Below are 20,681 nucleotides of genomic sequence, written 5' to 3' on the forward strand. Positions count from 1 at the left end.
CCAGTTATTATAAACATAATCTCACAGAGTTTGCTACTTACTGCAGTTTCTGTATTTTACAGTTCGGATTGCTCAAAGCCATAGACAATTGCTTTATTCCCGAATCACCCAGTTTATTATCACCCAGGTCTAGAACCGTCAGTGACCTGTATACACTGAGAGTCGAAACCAGATCCTTAACACAAGAGGATGTGAGACCGACTTTACTCAACCTGGAGATCAGAAACAGAGAGATAATTTAAATCGCGATAAATCCTAGTGATTAATAATACTATTACTGATAGTATTATTCGTGTTAATAAGTAATGTACAGTATTTATTGACACTAGTGCTGATGCTAATATTGCACAGTGTTTAATAACGCAATGACATATGAAAGTAAAATGCACAATGTTTATTCTAACACTAGTATGGATGCAAATAATATCGTGCAGTGTTTATTGGTAATACTATTAATGATACAATAATATACAGTGTTAGACATCCAGTTATTATAAACACCAGCTCACAATATTTGGTACTTACTTCAGTTCCTGTATTTTACAGTCTGGATTACTCATAGCCTCAGATAGTTGCTTCACTCCTAAATCTCCCAGTTTATTCTCACTCAAGTTCAGCTCAGTCAGTGACAGGTTTGTACTGAGAACAGCCGCGAGATCTTCGATACAAGAAGCTGTGAGACCAACATTACCTAGCCTGGAGATCAGAGACAATATGAATCTGAATAAATCCCAGTGCTTATTATTTAATTATTACTGATACTGAATAACAACATCATTATTGATACAAATAATAATGTACAATATCAGACATCCAGTTATTACAAACACAATCTCACACAGTTTGGTACTTACTGCAGTTTCTGTATTTTACAGTTTGGGTCCCTCAGAGGCACAAACAGTAGAATCACTCCTGTATCTCCCAGTTTATTACCACTCAGGTTCAGCTCCAACAGTGACTGGTTTGTACTGACAGCGAAGGCAAGATCCCCGGCACAAGAAGCAGTGAGACTGTTTTCCTCCAGTCTGAAGATGAGAGAGGGAGAGAGAGTATGGTTGGGGTTGGGGACGGAGAAACAATTCAGGGCGACTACTCAATGATTATTAACAGTATCATTATACTACTAATACTGTTGTGTTTACTAATAACGTTACAGATACTGCTACCATTAAAATGTATAGTTTCAGGCATCCAGACTTTTAAACACAATCTATTACGTACCCCAGTTTCTGTATTTTACAATTTGGGGTCCTCAGAGCTGCAGACAGCAGTTTTGCTCCCGAATTTCCCAGTTCATTATTCCCGAGTCTGAACACAAACAGAGCAAGAAATAAATTAATCAACTCCTGAATACAGCTTTTCTCCCTCGGAAGGTACTGGATGCATTGAGAAGACTTCAAGAAATTAGTGAGCAGACTTTCCTGTCAGCGACAATGAAGCTCACTCTGTTCAAGTCCCCTTATATTCAGAGACGGTCAGTAGGTGTATTCTTTAAATAAAGTGCAGTCTGTGAGGGGCCTTCAAATGACTCTCAGGCTGGTTCCATTCGCTGATGATCAGAATCAGTCCACTGGAGCTCAGTGAGCGGCTACTTAAAGTTTAAAGACTCTTGTCTCATTCCCGCTGCTCTGTTAATTCTGGATTTTATGAGAAAGACTGGAGCAAAGCATGGGCCTGTGAAGGAGCAAAGCCAAAGCGGTGGACTAGAAAGGAACGGGCCTGTGAGGGAGCAAAGCCAAAGCGGTGGAATAGAAAGGAACGTGCCTGTGAGGGAGCAAAGTCAGAGCAGCCGAGTTAAAAAGAGCGAGCAGAGCCAGAGCAGTGGACTGGAAAAGAGCAAGCTGCTAAAGGAGCGGTGGATTGTCTGTAGGTTCAGAGCTGACAGACAGCACTGTAAAGAAAAGTCAAGTGTGACATCACAGGGAAGCAGGAAAATGAATGGTTGGTGAGTATTTTTCATTTTTTTACCTTTTCTTTGATCGGACCCGAAATCAGAGTGTTTAGTTATTCACAGTTTCAAGGCTTATCTGTAGTAGCAAGATTTATCATCTCACAGTTAAAGGAATGGCAAGGCTGTTCTGACCTCTGGCATGCACATCCTGAGCTATGCAGGAACTCCAGGACACTACCCATGTCCTGGATAACCATAAGTGAAGGAAGTGTCATCAGTTGCAGCAACTCACACTCTGAGTTTTGGAACTTGGAGGAGAAGATTAAGAGGAGATTGGATAGAGGTCTTCAAAATGAGTGGTCTGGACAGAATAGGCAGGGAAAATTGTCCCCATTGGTGGAAAGACTGAGAACAAGAGGGCACAGATTTAAGATAACTGGCAAAAGAAGCAATGGCGACATGAGGAAAAGCTTTTTTCACACAGCATGGGGTTAGGATCTAGAATGCACTGCCTGAGCATATGGTGGAGGCAGGTTCAATCATGGCATTCAAGAGGGAATTGGACTGTTATGTAAAACAGGAGAATGTGCAAGGCTAACTGGAGAAGGCAGGGGAGTGGCACGAGGTAAATTGCTCATTTGGAGAGCCAGCACAGGCCGAACGGCCGCCTTCTGTGCCGTAACAATTCTGTGATTCATTCCTAATTGCTTACACGGATACATTTTAGATTCTCCACTCCTAAGGGAATTACTTACTAATTATCTTACTATTTATCACATTTTTTTTGAATCTGCTTCTCTCTGGTTTAACTGGACCATATCGCTTCAACCTAGAGCAATGATTCAAGTTGTGTTTTTTTCTACTATTTCCCTAACAGAGACAAATAAATAATTACCTCAATTCACGACATTTGTGCAGAACAGGTTCCAGCCGCTTCAGTCCTGGACAGTCAATATTGCAGCTCTGTAGATCGAGGTGTTTTATTGTCTCACAGAGTCCAATGCCATGAGAAAGGACTGCACAGTCAATCGGGGTCAGTCTTAATCCACAAAAATGAAGCGTTCTCTCAGATCCCACTGTGTTCTCTGCTAGGGCTTTATTCTGAGACTCAAACAGGTAGTGCAATGTGTTCAGGAGGTCCCTTTTATCAATTTCACTCTCTGTGTTTCCAGTATGTTCTGTAACCTTCTCCTTCACCCAGTCAATCACTTGGCAGGTTGTTTGATGAAGAAATGAACCTAGAGACTTCTCCAGGGGCCATGCTGCCTGTGGGGAGGAGAGACCAGCAACAAAACGCAGAAATATCTCAAATCTCCCATCCTTCTCGCTGTAGGCTTTCCTGAGGAGTTTTTGGACATCGCCAGGATCTGGAGTCAGGAATTGTGTAAGTGCAGCTACAAACTCTTGGATGGTGAGGTGTGGGAATGTGTAAACCACACTCTGGGCAGAATCATCTCTCTCCAACAGTTCCATCAGGAATCCAGACAAGAACTGGGAAGGTTGCAGATTGTACTCGATCAGATCTCCATCTCGAAACACAATCTTCTTCTCGGAAACTCCTGTGAAGGCCATCTCACCAATCTTCAATAACACATCACGGGGGTTTTCAATCTCCCGGCTATGGTTTTTCAGAATGTTGTAAATATAGTAGGAATATAGCTGGGTGACGGTCTTGGGAACTTGCTGCTGTTTCTTGTCTCTTTGTGTAAAGAAGGGACCCAGTGACAGACAGAGGATCCAGCAGTAGGAGGGGTTGTAGCACATGGTGTACAGGATCTCGTTCTCCTCCACGTGTTTGAAAACAGCTGCTGCCAACGTCTGATCTTCAAAAAACTTGTTGAAATATTCCTTCCGTTCATCACCAACAAATCCCAGGATTTCAGTCCAGACACTGATCTCAGCCTTTTCCAATAAATGTAATGCAGTGGGACGACTGGTCACTAACACTGAACATCCTGGGAGCAGCTTGTGTTGTATTAAACTGTACACAATGTCAGACACTTCACAGCAGCATTCGGGATCTGTGCACATGTACTGAGGTTCTGTATTTCTCCGATTGTCAGCAAAATCGATCGTGTCCTTGAATTCATCCAAACCATCAAATATAAACAGCAATCCTTCTGGATTCTTCCAGAGCTCTCCCAGAACATTTCTGAAATATGGATACTGATCCAATATCAGATTCCTCAGGTTTATTCTACAGTTAATAGTATTCAGATCCCGAAATTTAAAACTGAAAACAAATTGAAAGTTTGGGTATACTTTCCCAGTGGCCCAGTCATAAACAATCTTTTGTATCATTGTTGTTTTTCCAATCCCTGGGACTCCACTCACCACTGCTGAACTCCCAGAACTGGATTGCCAGAAGAAACTCTTTAATTTCTGGAGTAGAAAGGCTGTCCAGGAAAAACTGCTCTGGAACAATTGATCAGTTTGGATTTTCTCTAGCTCTCTTTGGAGATGTTTCTCTCTCCACTCTTCATGGTCTCGGCCTCTTGCCAGCAGTTCATGTTCTACAAGTGTCCGATCTCGAACAGTAGAAATGACCGTTAGCTCAGCGTATCGATCAAGCAGCTGGAAGATCTTAACCTTCTCCTTTATTAGGATAGTGTTCACTCTCAGTGTTTCAGTTTGTACCCGGAGTGTTTCCTTGTGTTTCTGTTGAACATCTTCAATTAGAACAGACAGAAAGTGGTTTTCAGTGTTAGTTGTATTGACAATAAAACAATTTCTCAAAACTGTTTCACTATACAGTAAAACGTAGCATTTATTTCACAGCTTCATCTAGGTATATGTAGAAGTTAAAACTCAGTTAATGGAAACCTTGCTTGAAATTGAACAAGGACAGAGAAAAGCTTCAAATTCTCACCTGATTCTTATTTTTACTAATATGGAGATTTTTACAAAGGCGATATTTCCCTCTGATGGTTAATTATGGTGACCACTGGCGGAGGCCAGGAATACTAGGCAAAGACCCTGCCCCAGACCACCAACCCCTGTGCATGCGATCAGACAAAAATGGCTATGAGCTAAAGGCCTGTCCATATGATTAATTAACACAAGCACGGAGCACTGCAATTGCACTTTTTGCACACTGAATTACTATGTTGTTTATGTTTATGCAGTAATTGTCAATAATAACTGTACTCATAATATTTGTAGTATAATCACTAATATATGTAGTATAATGAGGGTCGGGCAGTCCAGCCTCTAATTCATTGACTTTGATGTCATTCATTTTAAATCACTTTCACATTGGGCAGCTAGTGACTGCAAAAGAATGGACCTTCCCCTCAGGCTGGGCTGTGTTGTTGAAAACTTCAAAATACTGGACCTAAGGGCGTCCGATACCAGATGGGGCCAGATGCACTCAAGTCTGGACTGTCCAATACACAACAATAGCCACCCTATGGTTAATACTAACAGGTCTGGCCTATTCTATAGGCACCTCATTACAAATCACAGAATTGTTCAGCACATAAGGAGGCCATTTGACCCATCATATCCACACCAGCTTTCTGAATGAGGAATTCACCTAATGTCATTCTCTCACCTTCTGCCCGTAACCCTGCACATTCTTCCTTTTTCAGATAACAGTCTAATTCCCTTTTGCACGCCTCGATTGAGTCTGCCTTCACCAAACTCTCAGACAGTACATTCCAGATCTTAACCACTTGCTGTGCGAAATACATTTTACTCGTGCCGCTTTTGCCAATCACTTTAAATCTGTGCCCTCTCATTCTCACGCCTTTCATGAATGGGAACAGTTTTTCCCAATCTACTCTGCTCAGACTCCTCATGATTTTGAATAACTCTCGCAAATCACCTCTCAGCCTTCTCATCTCCAAGGAAAACAGTCCCAACTCCTCCAATCTATCTGCATAACTGAACTTCCTCATCTTTGGAACCATTCTCGTGAATCTTTTCTGCACTCTCTCCAATGCCTTCAGATTTTTCCCAAAGTGCGGCTCCCAGAAGTTGATACTGCAATACTCCAGCTGAGGCTGAGCGCAATGGAACTTGACCCATTTTATTCCCCAGGACTAGATCCCTCAATTTCTCCTCCCTCATTGGCAGGAAACATACTGATCAAGAAAATCCTCCTGAACGCACTTCAAAAATTCTTGCTCTTCTGCCTTTAATACGATCACTGCTCCATTCAATGAAGACATAGGAAAGGGCGTCAAGAGTTGGATTTGTACTATTTATGGGATGAGGTAACCGATTAAGAAATTTTGATCTGTATTTGAACTGAATTCATAAAATTAATGCAAGAAAGACACTCCCAATGGATGCAATTATTTAACAACGGATACAATGTAACTATGTAGCGATGACAGAAGGAAATTCAGGATGATATTTTTCAATTGAAGTGTAATAGATTGGGGGTTTAGTTACAGGCGAAGGAAAATAAATGAACGGTGTAAGTGAATCTAGGGACAACTGAACATATTTCTGTGGATACATCGAAAGGAGTTGTAGGTGGGTTCAGCTCTGGAACACATTTATTTGAGACAATTAGCCTTTTCCTGTCCCAAAATATTCTGCTATTATTGCCTGTTTTCGATTATTTGAACATGCAACAAATAATTGTGTTGACACAACAGTTCTTTCCTAACACCTATTCAAATCAAAAAGAAAGCTGCTACACACTTCCCTCAACATAACATTAGAGCAGAAAGCCTTCACATTTCATTCCAAATGTCCTACTAATAATTGTATTCTTTTGTTTAATTTTGTTCTGAGTTTTCTATAATGCAGTGTTGGAAATGAGAAAATATGTTTCCTGCATCTAAAAGGGACTAGCGTGAAGTGGAAGAAATTTCTTTGTGCACATTTGAACTGTTTTGCTGCCAGTGGGAAACAAGCCAATAAATTCCTTGTCACCCAGAACAATATTTTTATCATATTCTTACATGGATTAATGTTCTATTGTGTGCACATCTGAGAGGAGATTAAAACATTTCTGACAGATCATTCTGTGCTGTGCAATTACATTACCTTAGAGCAATGTTCACAGTTCTGGTCTCAATATAATAAAAATGACAGAGCCACAGGATAAGGTTCAAATAATATTTACCAGGATGAAGCTCTTTTCGTTAGAGAAAAATAAGGATGACATTGTCCGAAGAGAGGTGTTTAATATTATGCATGAGAATTGACAGAGTAGACGCAGAGAGGAAATTGCTACTTGTAAATGAAGATTGTCAGCAATAAGTCCAGTAAGTAATTAAAGAGAAACATCTTTACCCAGACAGTCTTTAGAATGTGGAGTTCACTACCAAAGGAGTAGTTCAGGTGAACAGCATGGATGCATTTAAGCGGAAGCTAGTAGGCAGAGAGGAATAGAAGAATATGGTCATAGAGTTAGAGGAAGATGGGTGGGAGGAGGCACATGTGGAGAACATTTGGGCCGAATGGCCTGCTTCTGTGCTATAGACTGTATGTCATTCTATTTACTTATTTTCACACCTCTCCACCTCTTTATCATAAGTCTCTAGGATAGAGCTAGAGGAGCAAAGATAAGCCAATATATCTAACTCAAGGTGCTATTATTTGCCTGAGAGTTGGGGGCACATGACATGTGCGTATGTGGTTTCACAGTGAATCAGGATTCTATGTATAAGATTCAGATGTAATAACAATCAGCAGTTGGATCTAGTGAAATAATGCAGCATCTGTACATTTACAGCAGATGTCAGCAACTATATCAATTGTAAGTTGAAGCTGAATAGTCGAGGACTGAAGATAAATCTAAGCCTCTGAACTTCTGATTTCCAGATTCTGAAACTCTAAACAAAAGGCTACAGTCAAATACTCTCAACTTTCAAAAGTATTATAAACGGATTTAAATTTTCAATTCATTAATTACCTTTCAGATGAACGGGTACTTCAGATAAACTTTGTGTGATGTTCTTATGATCAAATAAATTAGAACCTGTTTAAAATCAATTAACATGAAATCAGATTTGTGTAATATTATAGTAAATTCTGCAGTGTTTGAATCTGAAGTTGAATTCAGTGTGTGATTTTACCGTACCGAGTTCCTGTATTTCATTCAATATTTTGTCCAACTTTGGTACTCCGTGACGCATTTTCACAAAGGATTCCCACATCAGCCTTCGGGCCCGAGAGCCTTTCGCCATCACCAGATTTAGGAGAAGTATGGAACTGTCCGCCCGGTTTCCTGTCTCTGTGAGTTCAATGATCTTCTGTAAAGAATAATAATGATTACATTGAGGAGGGGAGTGAAAGATAAACAGACAAACACAAAGAACGAGAATGAAAAGATCTACACAGTGATGGGATTTCCCAGCTTTTTGTGAGCACAGAAAGCAGTCACTGGAGTAGGGACTGATGCATTCTGAACTTGGGATGAATATTCTGTCAGCGTCTTAGAGAGACATGGGAACAGGAGCAGGCCATTCTGCCCATCAAGCCTCTTCCACCATTCAATGAGATCATGGCTGATTTTCATCCTAAACTCATCCCCTCACCTTGGCTCCATATCCCTTAATATACGTGGCAAGCAAAAATCTATTGATCTCAGATCTAGATTTATTCATTACTTGGAAACAGATGAAATCAATAAAAATCAGAAGTATTGTTTTAGAAGAGTGAGGAATCACTGAGACTGAAGTAGTTTCAATGGGACCAGTTTTCTCTGTCCTTCAGTGTCCAACATTGTATTAGATACTGATTAACAATATGATCCACTTGTTTCTCACACTTACTTCCTGCTTTCACGCTTTGACCTTTTTTTTATTTGTGCAAATCACAATCAGAACTCAAGTGGCAGAGAAGGGATGATTCTGAAGTGAGAGAAGCAGTCAGAAAACTGTCTGAGAAATCACCACCAACTAATCGATACAACCAGTGTTGATTTATCGATCAGAAGAATTGATAATAATAAGGATGAAAAACCAATTGCTTTCTGCCTCAGTAATTGAAATATGTGACATCCATTATTTTATACACCCCACTGCCAGTTTGAAACCCCAGTCACTGGGAACACGTATCTAGCACTAGGCTCATGTAGTCATTGACAAGGGAGTCAAGAATTATGATGGGCAAGCAGGAAAGTGGAGTTAAGGCCACAATCAGATCATCCAAGATCTTATTGAATGGTGGAGCAAACTGGAGGAGTCAAATGGCCGACTCCTGTTCCTTTTTCTTATGTCCTTATGTTCATGAGTAAGCCTAGATGAGGAAGTGCCAGCAGTCTATCTGGAGGAATGCAGACCCAAGCTGCAGCTCTAAGCAGGGATCACTAAACTAATTACTAATCAGGAGTGATCACCCCGACTCATTCTTTTCACCTCCCTAGTCAAAAGGTACTGAGCTTAAATGTGACAGTCAGGACTTTCATCAACACTTTACATTAATATGGTGGTTTTAATGTAGAAAATTGACTGCAGGATGCTCTTACTATTATTGTACCAGTAATTCAGAGACTCGAGTTCAAATTCCTCAAAAACAGTTTGCGAATTTGAATTCAAATTATAATTTCTAACATTTGGAAATAAAAAAAAGAGCTGGTCGTGGTAAAAAAAACATAGTCGTAAAACCGAATGTCCTTTAGGTTTGGTCAATACATGGCTCCAGCCCTTTACCAATGTGGTCGTCTCTGAAACGGCCTAGCAAGCCTCTACAATGAAGGATGTTGAAGAATAAAACTGGGATGATCACTAGTCTTTGGTCTCTGCATGGAATTCAGGCAGAATGAAGGAATACCCAAGTCCAGTCAAGTCTGCAAAGTGCTCCTCACGAACATCTGGGAACTCGAACCAATGTGGGACAGGTGGACCACACTCTAATAAAGCAAGTGTAACATACTCATATTTACAAAATCTTATTTTTGTTAACCCCCGACCCAGACTCCTTCACCAGAATGCCTGCTAACATCCTGTCCCATCGGCAGAGCAGACTGACCTGTGGTGAGGCACAGTGGCATACAGTCGGCTAGGAGGGAACCTGAAAGTCTTCAACATTGACTCAGGGCCCCATGTAAGTTCATCACTTCAGGGAAAACACGGGTAAGGAATCTGTTTCTGATCACCACGTACCATCCTGCCTCAGCCAAAGATCAATACTCCTTTATGTTGAATACCACTCGTAAGATGCATCTGGGGTTGAAAGGAGACTTTCATACCCAGTTTCCAGCCAATTCGATTCACTCCATATGATATCAAGGAAGAGCTGAGTGGAATGGACACAGCAAAGAATATGGGTCCTGACAACATCCTGGCTATTATGTTGGAGACTTGTGTTCTATAACTAGTCATAGTTCTAGACAAGTTGTTCCAGTACTGCCACAACACTGGCATCTATCTGATAATGTACAGAATTTCACAGTATATGAATTCTTTGTATATGAAAAAGATGAACAAATCTAACCTTGTTCAATTATTGCCCGAATGGCCTATTCACAATCATCAACAAACTGATGTAAGAAGTTCTCAACAGTGCTATCAAGCTGCACTTACTCACAAATAACCTGCCACTCAGCTCCAGACCACTTGGCCCAAATGTGGACAAAGGAGCTGAATTATAGAGGTAAGAATGACAACTCTTGACATCATGGCTGCATTCCACTGAGTGTGGCACCGAGGAGTCCCAGTAAAGCTGAAGTCAATGGGAATTGGGGAAAACTCTCCACTTGCTGGACTCGTACCTTGTACACAGGAACATAGCCTCTATTTTAGGAGGACAATTATCTCAGCCTCAAGCCATTGCTGCAAGAGTTTCTTTGGGTTGTGTCCGAGGACCAACTATCTGCAACCATGTGCAGCAAGACCTGGACGACATTTAGGCAGACTTGGGTTGACAAGTGGGAAATAACATTGAAAGCACCAGCCGCTGACCAACTCTAATAAGAAACAGTCTAACCATCTTCCTTTGTCGTTCAATGGCATGACCATCTCACCAACTCTAATTCAACCTTGTCCGCCGCTGATAAGGGGAAGGTGCCCAGGGTGCACAGAGTCAGAAGGAAGAGATTTCCAATGGTACTGAAGGATCGTAGAGATGGAGCAGGTTACACAGATAGGGAAGGTCAAGACCATGAAGGGAATTAAACTGCAAGAAGGGAATTTTTAATTGGAGTCACTTGAGGATCAGGAGCCGCTATAGCTGAATGAGCAATGAGTGGTAGCTGAATGGGACCTGTAGTGGTGGTGGGGGGAGGTGGTGGGGGGAGGTGGTGGGGTGCGGAGGGGAAGCAGGTTACAGACAGCAGTGTTTTGGATGAGCTGAATTTTACGGTGGGCAGAGGGAAGAAGGCCAGCCTCGGATAGGGCATAATTTAAATGATCTAGTCTAAAGATGACAAAGGCACGGATGAGGGTTTCATCAGTTGATGGGTGGAGATAGCAAATTTATAGATGTAGAAGGACATGATATAGAGGAAAAATAGGTTCAAAATCTCAGTTCAAGAGCAATTAGGACACAGATGTTGTGAAGTCAGGAACAGCCTCAGACAGTAGTTAGGGAAGGGAATGAAATTAGGTGGTGAAGAGACAGAGGTTGTGGTCGGAGTAGAGGACGGCAATGGAGTCAGTCATCATAATGCAAAACTGACAGAAAATTCAAACTAAACAAACAGGCAAAGAACAATAGACCGGTTGTTGTGGTCATTGACAGTTATTCAGTACACTTGCACATGCCCATGGACGTTCTATGGATATTGTACTGGAAGTTCTTCGCAGTGAACTCTGGAAACGCAGCATCCTCTACAGAGCATCTGGGACCTGCATGAACAGGGCAAGTAACTTAACCAATCAGATTGAAAGATCGCTAATGTGTCTGAACCAGGAAGTGATTTTTAGAATATTTAATTCAATATCAAATCAGGTACAGGAAGTGAAATGAGAAGGAAGGAAAGATTTGATCAAGAGAAAGATAAGGGACAGAGGAATCAGTAAAAACAATTTAAAAAATCTTCCTAAATCTTCAATCTGATTCAAATCTGTAGGAATAAGACTCTACATTTGTAAACGTTAATTTTCAGTGCCAGAGAGGTTGTGAGGCAGCATTTAAGACTGATCACTCCATTAAAAAAACTTACGCTCGACAGAACAAGCTTTAACTTTTTTTCTGGCGAATTTGGTATATATCAAGCAACTTTGCTGTTCAAAGTGTTTCAATGGTGAGTCTCTCAGGAAGATACCGTTCTAACGCAGCCTTTGCAGAAGTAGAACATCAAGATGGAAACTTCCTGAATTTCGCATTTATCAGGGCATGTGTCATCAATGGAAGTTACACATCAATAACGACAAGGTCTGTTAGCATCGCAAGTGTTTCTACTGCATAGTGCAGCCCATTGTAAAAATATGAAACTACCAATAACGCACAGCTAAGTCACTCACTCCAAAACCAAACTGGGGAAGAAAACAATCCATTGAAGTAAACTGTCGGAATGTTACAGCCTGAATGAGATAAATTTCCTGATGTTCTACAACTAGAGCACAAGGGCAGGAAACATAATCAGTTTTGCTGAGTACTGTACTGTATTTGTAAGAGAAAATGCATGGAAAAACTGCCATGTCACTAGGATGTTATCAGGGGTGTGGCGTTACTGTTTGAAAGGGGTTTGAGAACTTTGGGTTATTTCCATTCGAGGTGAAGAGATTAAGTAAGGAGTTTCTGTCAGTGTTCAGATTATGAAGCATATGATCAAATACATATATAGTGATAGTTGTCACTGTCCTGAGAGCATATATTTAAGCTAATGCAAAGTATTCTGGATAAAGTTGGATACATCTCTTCAACGTACCCTGTAATATTTATCATCAGCCTCAAGAAAACGAACATCATGGGGCAGGATGTCAGAAATGCTCCATCCATCAATATTGGCGACCACGCTCTGGAAGTGGTTCAAGAGTTCACCTACCTAGGCTCAACTATCACCAGTAACCTGTCTCTAGATGCAGAAATCAACAAGCGCATGGGTAAGGCTTCCACTGCTATGTTCAGACTGGCCAAGAGAGTGTGGGAAAATGGCGCACTGACACGGAACACAAAAGTCCGAGTGTATCAGGCCTGTGTCCTCAGTACCTTGCTCTACGGCAGCGAGGCCTGGACAACGTATGCCAGCCAAGAGCGACGTCTCAATTCATTCCATCTTCGCTGCCTTCGGAGAATACTTGGCATCAGGTGGCAGGACTATATCTCCAACACAGAAGTCCTTGAAGCGGCCAACATCCCCAGCTTATACACACTACTGAGTCAGCGGCGCTTGAGATGGCTTGGCCATGTGAGCCGCATGGAAGATGGCAGGATCCCCAAAGACACATTGTACAGCGAGCTCGCCACTGGTATCAGACCCACCGGCCGTCCATGTCTCCGTTATAAAGACGTCTGCAAACGCGACATGAAATCGTGTGACATTGATCACAAGTCGTGGGAGTCAGTTGCCAGCATTCGCCAGAGCTGGCGGGCAGCCATAAAGACAGGGCTAAATTGTGGCGAGTCGAAGAGACTTAGTAGTTGGCAGGAAAAAAGACAGAGGCGCAAGGGGAGAGCCAACTGTGCAACAGCCCCAACAAACAAATTTCTCTGCAGCACCTGTGGAAGAGCCTGTCACTCCAGAATTGGCCTTTATAGCCACTCCAGGCGCTGCTTCACAAACCACTGACCACCTCCAGGCGTGTATCCATTGTCTCTCGAGATAAGGAGGCCCAAAAGAAAAAGAAAGACCCTGTAATATTTTTGGGAGTATGTGGGCGGTTTGCTCAAGTTTTTAAAGTTTTTGAGCGGTTCCACATATGCAATATCTTAAAAGGGGCGACAATGTGCGTGGCCTATACGTAAACTTCCCAGTTGTTGCATGGTCACACAGCTTACACAGTACATTGTTCTTCACACATGAGCTGGTGAGAAAGAATAATTCACTCTAATTAACTATCATGGAAGCAAGAGAACGTAACATTATAAATGAGAATTCTGTTGTTGTGTGGATAAAAAAGGAAAGTTGGAGTATACAGACAGAAGAGAAGATTTGCAATAGGCTAGGGAGTGGGATATAAACAGTAATGAGTAGTGAACAGGAGGTTGGGATATAGTGAACTGAAGGTTGGGATAAGACTCCGTTGCCTAGATTTTCCACTTGCGCTGGTAGAAGCAGATTGACCATCCATTAAATACTATGCCAGATTATCATTTCCATTTACTTCTCTTCCACTAGAGGGAAGCGACAGAACATTACAAACTGCATGCGCGCAATTTTCTAAAGTGCTCTCCCAGGGAGTGACACTCCACGGCAATTCCTATCCCCTGCATTGTGCCTCTACTAAAGTTGGATATGACCCCCGGGTGATGTATGGGGCAGAAAGAAACCCTGCATCGCATCTAGTTTACAATCCCCATAGTTTGTTTGTGGTTAATTACATTTCAACTATTGTAACAGTTTTGGTTTTGTTCTTCAAGTTCCTCTCCTTTTCCCTGCAAATAATTTTTGTCATCTCTCAATTCCTTAATTTCCTTCAAGTAATTTTCAGGTCAGACAACTGATGACCTTCTGTTTAACTCCCGTCTGTTGCCTCCAGACTCTCTTTTTCCCAGTTCCACCAAAATAGTTTTCCTTGTTCTCAATCCACCCAGGATTTCTACCCAAACCATTCCTCTGTCCTTTGTACAGGCACTGATGGATCTGCTGGCTATTTTCACCTCTTCATATCATTGTTTCAGATTCACAATATTCTCAGCTTTATTCATTACTTTCTATTTAGTATGTTTCTTTTCTCGAACATTCCATATTTTTAAGACTTGAAATTGTGTTAGTTCTGTGTCCCTTTCACTTACCCGATGTTCTTCTCCACTGAAATGGCTCCCATATGTTAGCAATGAGCTGAGTCCGTCCACCCCTTCTTCAATTGCCTGTTGTAGTCTGTCCTGGTAGAATTTTGTCAACTGGAACAGCTGCTGATCGTCGTAATTTGTGAAGAACTCAGTGACTGTGGAGTTCGGATCTGTGAACACAAATGACAAAAACTAAACACATTATCCACTTTCTATCTGGGCTGCTACATTTCCTTTTGTACCCAAACAACTGAAGCCTCCTGCGAATCACATCATCAAATAGCTTCTGAAAACCCATATATACCACCTGTGCAACATTCCATCGGATCTCAGTAGTATCATTTTAACAAAGCTGTATCTTAATTTTTTGGGAGATTGGGCTCAGGACTGGAATGTGGTGCTAAACTCGGATAAGTGCGATGTTATGCATGTGGGCAGGGTGAATACATCTGGGCGTGCTCTGGGTGGGGGACTTCAATGCCCATCACCAAGAGTGGCTTGGGAGCATCACCACTGACCGAGTTGCCCGAGTCCAAAAGAACAGCTGCTTGACTGGGCACGTGGCAGGTGGTGAGGGAACCAACAAGAGGGAAAAACATACTTCACCTCGCCCTCACCAATCTGCCTGCTGCAGATGGATCTGTCCACGACAGTATTGGTAGGAGTGACCACTTGCACAGTCCTTGTGGAGACGACTCCTGCCTTCACACTGAGGATACCCTCCATCGTGTTGTGTGGCACTACCAATGTGCTAAATGGGATAGATTTCAAACAGATTTAGCAATGCAAAACTGGGAATCCATAAGGCGCTGTAGGCTATCAGCAGCAGCAGCAGAATTGTACTCAACCACAATCTGTAACCTCATGGCCTGGCATATCCCTCATTCTACCATTACCATCAAGCCAGGAGACCAACCCTGGTTCAATGAAGAGTGCAGGAGGGTATGCCAGGAGCAGCACCAGGCATACCTCAAAATGAGGTGTCAACCTGGTGAAGCAACAACACGGGGCTGCTTGCGTACCAAACAGCACAAGCAGCATGCGATAGACGGAGCTAAGCGATCCCATAACTAACGGACCATTCCTAGCTCTGCAGTCTTGCCACATCCAGCCATGAATGGTGGTGGAGAATTTTTAAAACTAACTGGAGGAAGTGTCTCCACAAATATCCCCATTCTCAGTGATGGGGGAGCCCAGCACTACAGTGCGAAAGATAAGGCTGAAGCATTTGCAACAATCTTCAACCTGAAGTGCCAAGTTGATGATCCAACTCGGCCTCCTCCTGAAGTCCCCAGCATCACAGATGCCAGACTTCAGCTACTTCGATTCACTCTGCGTGATATCAAGAAACGACTGAAAGCACTGGATACTGCAAAAGCTATGGGGCCTGACAATATTCCGGCAATAGTACTGAAGACCTGTGCTCCAGAACTTGTCGCACCCCGAGCCAAGCTGTTCCAGTACAGCTACAACACTGGCATCTACCCGGCAATGTGGAAAATTGCCCAGGTATGTCCTATACAGAAAAAGCAGGACAAATCCAACCCGGCCAATTACCGCCCCATCAGTCGACTCTCAATCATCTATAAAGTGATGGAAGGTGTCATGAACAGTGCCATCAAGCAGCAGGTGCTTAGCAATAACCTGCTCAGTGATGCTCAGTTTGGGTTCCACCAGGGCCACTCAGCTCCTGACATCATTACAGCCTTGGTTCAAACATGGACAAAAGAGGTGAGGTGAGATGACGGCCCTTGACATCAAGGCAGCACTTGACAGAGTATGGCATCAAGGAGCCCTCACAAAACTGATGTCAATGGGAATCAGGGGGAAAACCCTCCGCTGGCTAGAGGCATACCCAACGCAAAGGTAGATGGTTGTGGTTGTTGGAGGTCAATCATCTGAGCTCCAGGACATCACTGCAGGAGTTCCTCAGGGTAGTGTCCGAGGCCCAACCATCTTCAGCTGCTTCATCAATGACATTCCTTCAATCATAAAGTCAGAATTGCGGATGTTCACTGATGATTGCACAATGTTCAACACCATTCGCAATTCTTCAGATACTGAAGCAGTTGGTGTAGAAATGCAGCAAAACCTGGACAATATCCATTCTTGGTCTGTTAAGTGGCAAGTAACATTCGCTCCACACAAGTGCCAGGCAATGACCATCTCAAACAAGAGAGAATCTAACCATCTTCCCTTGACATTCAATGGCATTATCATCACTGAACCCCACACAATCAACATCTAGGGACTACCAGTGACTAGAAACTGAACTGAAACAGCCATATAAATACTGTGGCTACAAGAGCAGGTCAGAGGCTAGGAATCCTGTGGCGAGTAACTCACCTCCTGACTCCCCAAAGCCTGTCCACCATCCACAAGGCACAAACCAGGAGTGTGATGGAAGACTTGCCTGGATGGGTGCAGCTCCAGCAACAATCAAGAAGCTCGACACCATCCAGCACAAAGCAGCCCACTTGATTGGCACCCCATCTACAAACATTCACTCCCTCCACCACCGATGCCCAGTGGCAACAGTGTGTACCATCTACAAGATGCACTGCAGCAACTCACCAAAGCTCCTTTGACAGCACCTTCCAAATCCGCGACCTCTACCATCTAGAAGGACAAAAGCAGCAGATGCATGGGAACACCATCACCTGCAAGTTCCCCTCCAAGTCACACAACATCCTGACTTGGAACTATATCGCCGTTCCTTCACTGTCACTGGGTCAAAGTCCTGGAACTCCCTTCCAAACAGCACTTTCGTACACCTATACCCTCAAAGCCTCCAGCGGTTCAAGAAGGCAGCTCAACAGCTCCTTCTAAAGGACATTTAGGGATGGGAAATAAATACTATCCTAGCCAGCAACGCCCACATCTCATAAACGGAAAAAAAAAATACCACTCTCAATGCTTATGAAATAGTTCCAGAGATATACAGGCAAAAATTTAGGAATTCTAAAATGAAACAAGGCTAGCCATTTATCGAGTTTGCTAGAGAGAAGGAAATTTTATTTGATCATTGGTATTGATCCATGAAGATTGAACAAGGCTGCTTTGAAATCCTAGGGAAAGTAATCCTAATGGCGGAATTTAAAACTAGTATCCTTTCAGGAATAAGGCCCTACCTGGAAGAACATAGAGTTGGCAAAATACGGAATCCCGCATAAATGGCAGATGATTGCGAATTAACGCTCAAAAGCAGCAATTACAGGCCCCAATTTGGAAAAAATCAATTAAGTGAGAAATATACAAGAGGTTGGATAATGAGAAGAGATTTGGTTTTAGTGAGAGAAAGGGTAAAGGAGAGGATACATTGCAGCAGCTTTTTCGGGAGCAGAGTGCGAGCGAGTGAGCAGCTGGGAAGCAGCTTTTTCGGGAGCAGAGTGCGAGCGAGTGAGCAGCTGGGAAGGTCAGTTTGAAAGTAAACTTAATTTCCTTTTGTTTTCAGCGGAGGCCAGGGGGCTGCTGGGTAAGTAAAACACTATATATTTGGGCGGTTTCTGGCTGATGTCCCTGACTCCTTCACGTGCAGGAAGTGTGTCCAACTGCAGCTCTTGTTAGACCGCATGACGGCTCTCGAGCTGCGGATGGACTCACTTTGGAGCATGCGCGATGCTGAGGAGGTCGTGGATAGCACGTTTAGTGAATTGGTCACACCGCAGATTAGGATTGCTGAGGGAGAAGGGGAATGGGTGACCAAAAGGCAGAGAAAGAGCAGGAAGGCAGCGCAGGAGTCCCCTGCGGTCATCTCCCTCCAAAACAAGTATACCGTTTTGGATACTGTTGAGGGAGATGGCTCACCAGGGGAAGGCAGCAGTAGCCAGGTCCATGGCACCGTGGCTGGCTCTGCTGTTCAGAAGGGTGGGAAAAAGAGTGGAAGGGCTATAGTCATAGGGGATTCGATTGTAAAGGGAGTAGATAGGCGGTTCTGTGGTCGAAAACGAGGCTCCCAAATGGTATGTTGCCTCCCAGGTGCACGGGTCAGGGATGTCTCAGATCGGCTGCAGAACATTCTAAAGGGGGAGGGTGAACAGCCAGTTGTCATTGTGCACATAGGCACCAATGATATAGGTAAAAAAACGGGATGAGGTCCTACAAGCAGAGTTTAGGGAGTTAGGAGCCAAGTTAAAAAGTAGGACCTCAGAGGTAGTAATCTCAGGATTGCTACCAGTGCCACGTGATAGTCAGAGTAAAAATGAAAGAATAGTCAGGATGAATGCGTGGCTTGAGAGATGGTGCAGGAAGGAGGGGTTCAGATTTTTGGGACATTGGGACCGGTTCTGGGGGAGGTGGGACTAATACAAATTGGACGGTCTACACCTGGGCCGGACTGGAACCAATGTCCTTGGGGGTGCTTTTGCTAACGCTGTTGGGGAGGGTTTAAACTAATGTGGCAGGGGGATGGGAACCAATTGAGGAGGTCAGTTGACAGTAAGGAGGTAGCAACAAAAGCCTGTAAGGAACGAGATAATGAAGTCAGTGTGACTAAGGGGAAGAGCAGGCAGGGAGCAGATGATGAATATAAAGGGACTGGTGGTCTGAGGTGCATTTGTTTTAATGCAAGAAGTGTAGTAGGTAAGGCAGATGAACTTAGGGCTTGGATTAGTACCTGGGTGTATGATGTTATTGCTATTACTGAGACTTGGTTGAGGGAAGGGCATGATTGGCAACTAAATATCCCAGGATATCGATGCTTCAGGCGGGATAGAGAGGGAGGTAAAAGGGGTGGAGGAGTTGCATTACTGGTCAAAGAGGATATCACAGCTGTGCTGAAGGAGGGCACTATGGAGGACTCGAGCAGTGAGGCAATATGGACAGAACTCAGAAATAGGAATGGTGCGGTAACAATGTTGGGGCTGTACTACAGGCCTCCCAACAGCGAGCGTGAGATAGAGGTACAAATATGTAAACAGATTATGGAAAGATGTAGGAGCAACAGGGTGGTGGTGCTGGGAGATTTTAATTTTCCCAACGTTGACTGGGATTCACTTAGTGTTAGAGGTCTAGATGGAGCAGAATTTGTAAGGAGCATCCAGGAGGGTTTTCTAGAGCAGTATGTAAATAGTCCAACTCGGGAAGGGGCCATACTGGACCTGGTGTTGGGGAATGAGCCCGGCCAGGTGGTTGAAGTTTCAGTAGGGGACTACTTTGGGAATAGTGATCACAATTCCATAAGCTTTAAAATACTCATGGACAAAGACGAGAGTGGTCCTAAAGGAAGAGTGCTAAATTGGGGGGAGGCCAACTAGACCAAAATTCGGCAGGAGCTGGGGAATGTAGATTGGGAGCAGCTGTTTGAAGGTAAATCCACATGTGATATGTGGGAGGCTTTTAAAGAGAGGTTGATTAGCGTGCAGGAGAGACATGTTCCTGTGAAAATGAGGGATAGAAATGGCAAGATTAGGGAACCATGAATGACAGGTGAAATTGTGAGACTAGCTAAGAGGAAAAAGGAAGCATACATAAGGTCTAGGTGGCTGATGAAAGACGAAGCTTTGAAAGAATATCGGGAATGCAGGACCAATCTGAAACGAGGAATTAAGAGAGCTAAAAGGGGTCATGAAATATCTTTAGCAAACAGGGTTAAAGAAAATCCCAAAGCCTTTTATTCATATATAAGGAGAAAGAGGGTAACTAGAGAAAGGATTGGCCCACTAAAGGACAAAGGAGGAATGTTATGCTTGGACTCAGAGAAAATGGGTGAGATTCTAAACGAGTACTTTGCATCGGTATTCACCGAGGAGAGGGACATGACGGATGTTGAGGTTAGGAACAGATGTTTGATTACACTGGGTCAAGTCGGCATAAGGAGGGAGGAAGTGTTGGGTATTCTAAAGGGCATTAAGGTGGACAAGTCCCCAGGTCTGGATGGGATCTATCCCAGGTTACTGAGGGAAGTGAGAGAGGAAATAGCTGGGGCCTTAACAGATATCTTTGCAGCATCCTTAAACACGGGTGAGGTCCCGGAGGACTGGAGAATTGCTAA

The 20,681-nt window shown here is 43.3% G+C and overlaps 1 protein-coding gene across 8 annotated transcripts in view; it reads right to left on the reverse strand.

The window, feature by feature from the left end:
- LOC137385136 (NACHT, LRR and PYD domains-containing protein 3-like) overlaps nt 1-20,681 on the reverse strand; it is a 116,370-nt gene that overhangs the window by 11,011 nt on the left and 84,678 nt on the right. For 7 of the 8 annotated variants that reach the window (XM_068059976.1, XM_068059977.1, XM_068059981.1 and 4 more), the window contains 8 exons: nt 14,693-14,859; nt 7,932-8,103; nt 7,764-7,829; nt 2,787-4,560; nt 1,222-1,308; nt 855-1,025; nt 526-696; nt 42-212 (listed from right to left, as the gene is read on the reverse strand). In XM_068059976.1, coding sequence (XP_067916077.1) covers nt 42-212; nt 526-696; nt 855-1,025; nt 1,222-1,308; nt 2,787-4,560; nt 7,764-7,829; nt 7,932-8,103; nt 14,693-14,859 — 2,779 coding nt within the window. The remainder of the gene's footprint in view (nt 1-41; nt 213-525; nt 697-854; nt 1,026-1,221; nt 1,309-2,786; nt 4,561-7,763; nt 7,830-7,931; nt 8,104-14,692; nt 14,860-20,681) is intronic. The other variant, XM_068059978.1, reaches the window with a different exon arrangement.

Source organism: Heterodontus francisci, chromosome 28 (genome assembly GCF_036365525.1).
Source record: "Heterodontus francisci isolate sHetFra1 chromosome 28, sHetFra1.hap1, whole genome shotgun sequence".
NCBI classification, from domain to species: Eukaryota; Metazoa; Chordata; class Chondrichthyes; order Heterodontiformes; family Heterodontidae; genus Heterodontus; species Heterodontus francisci.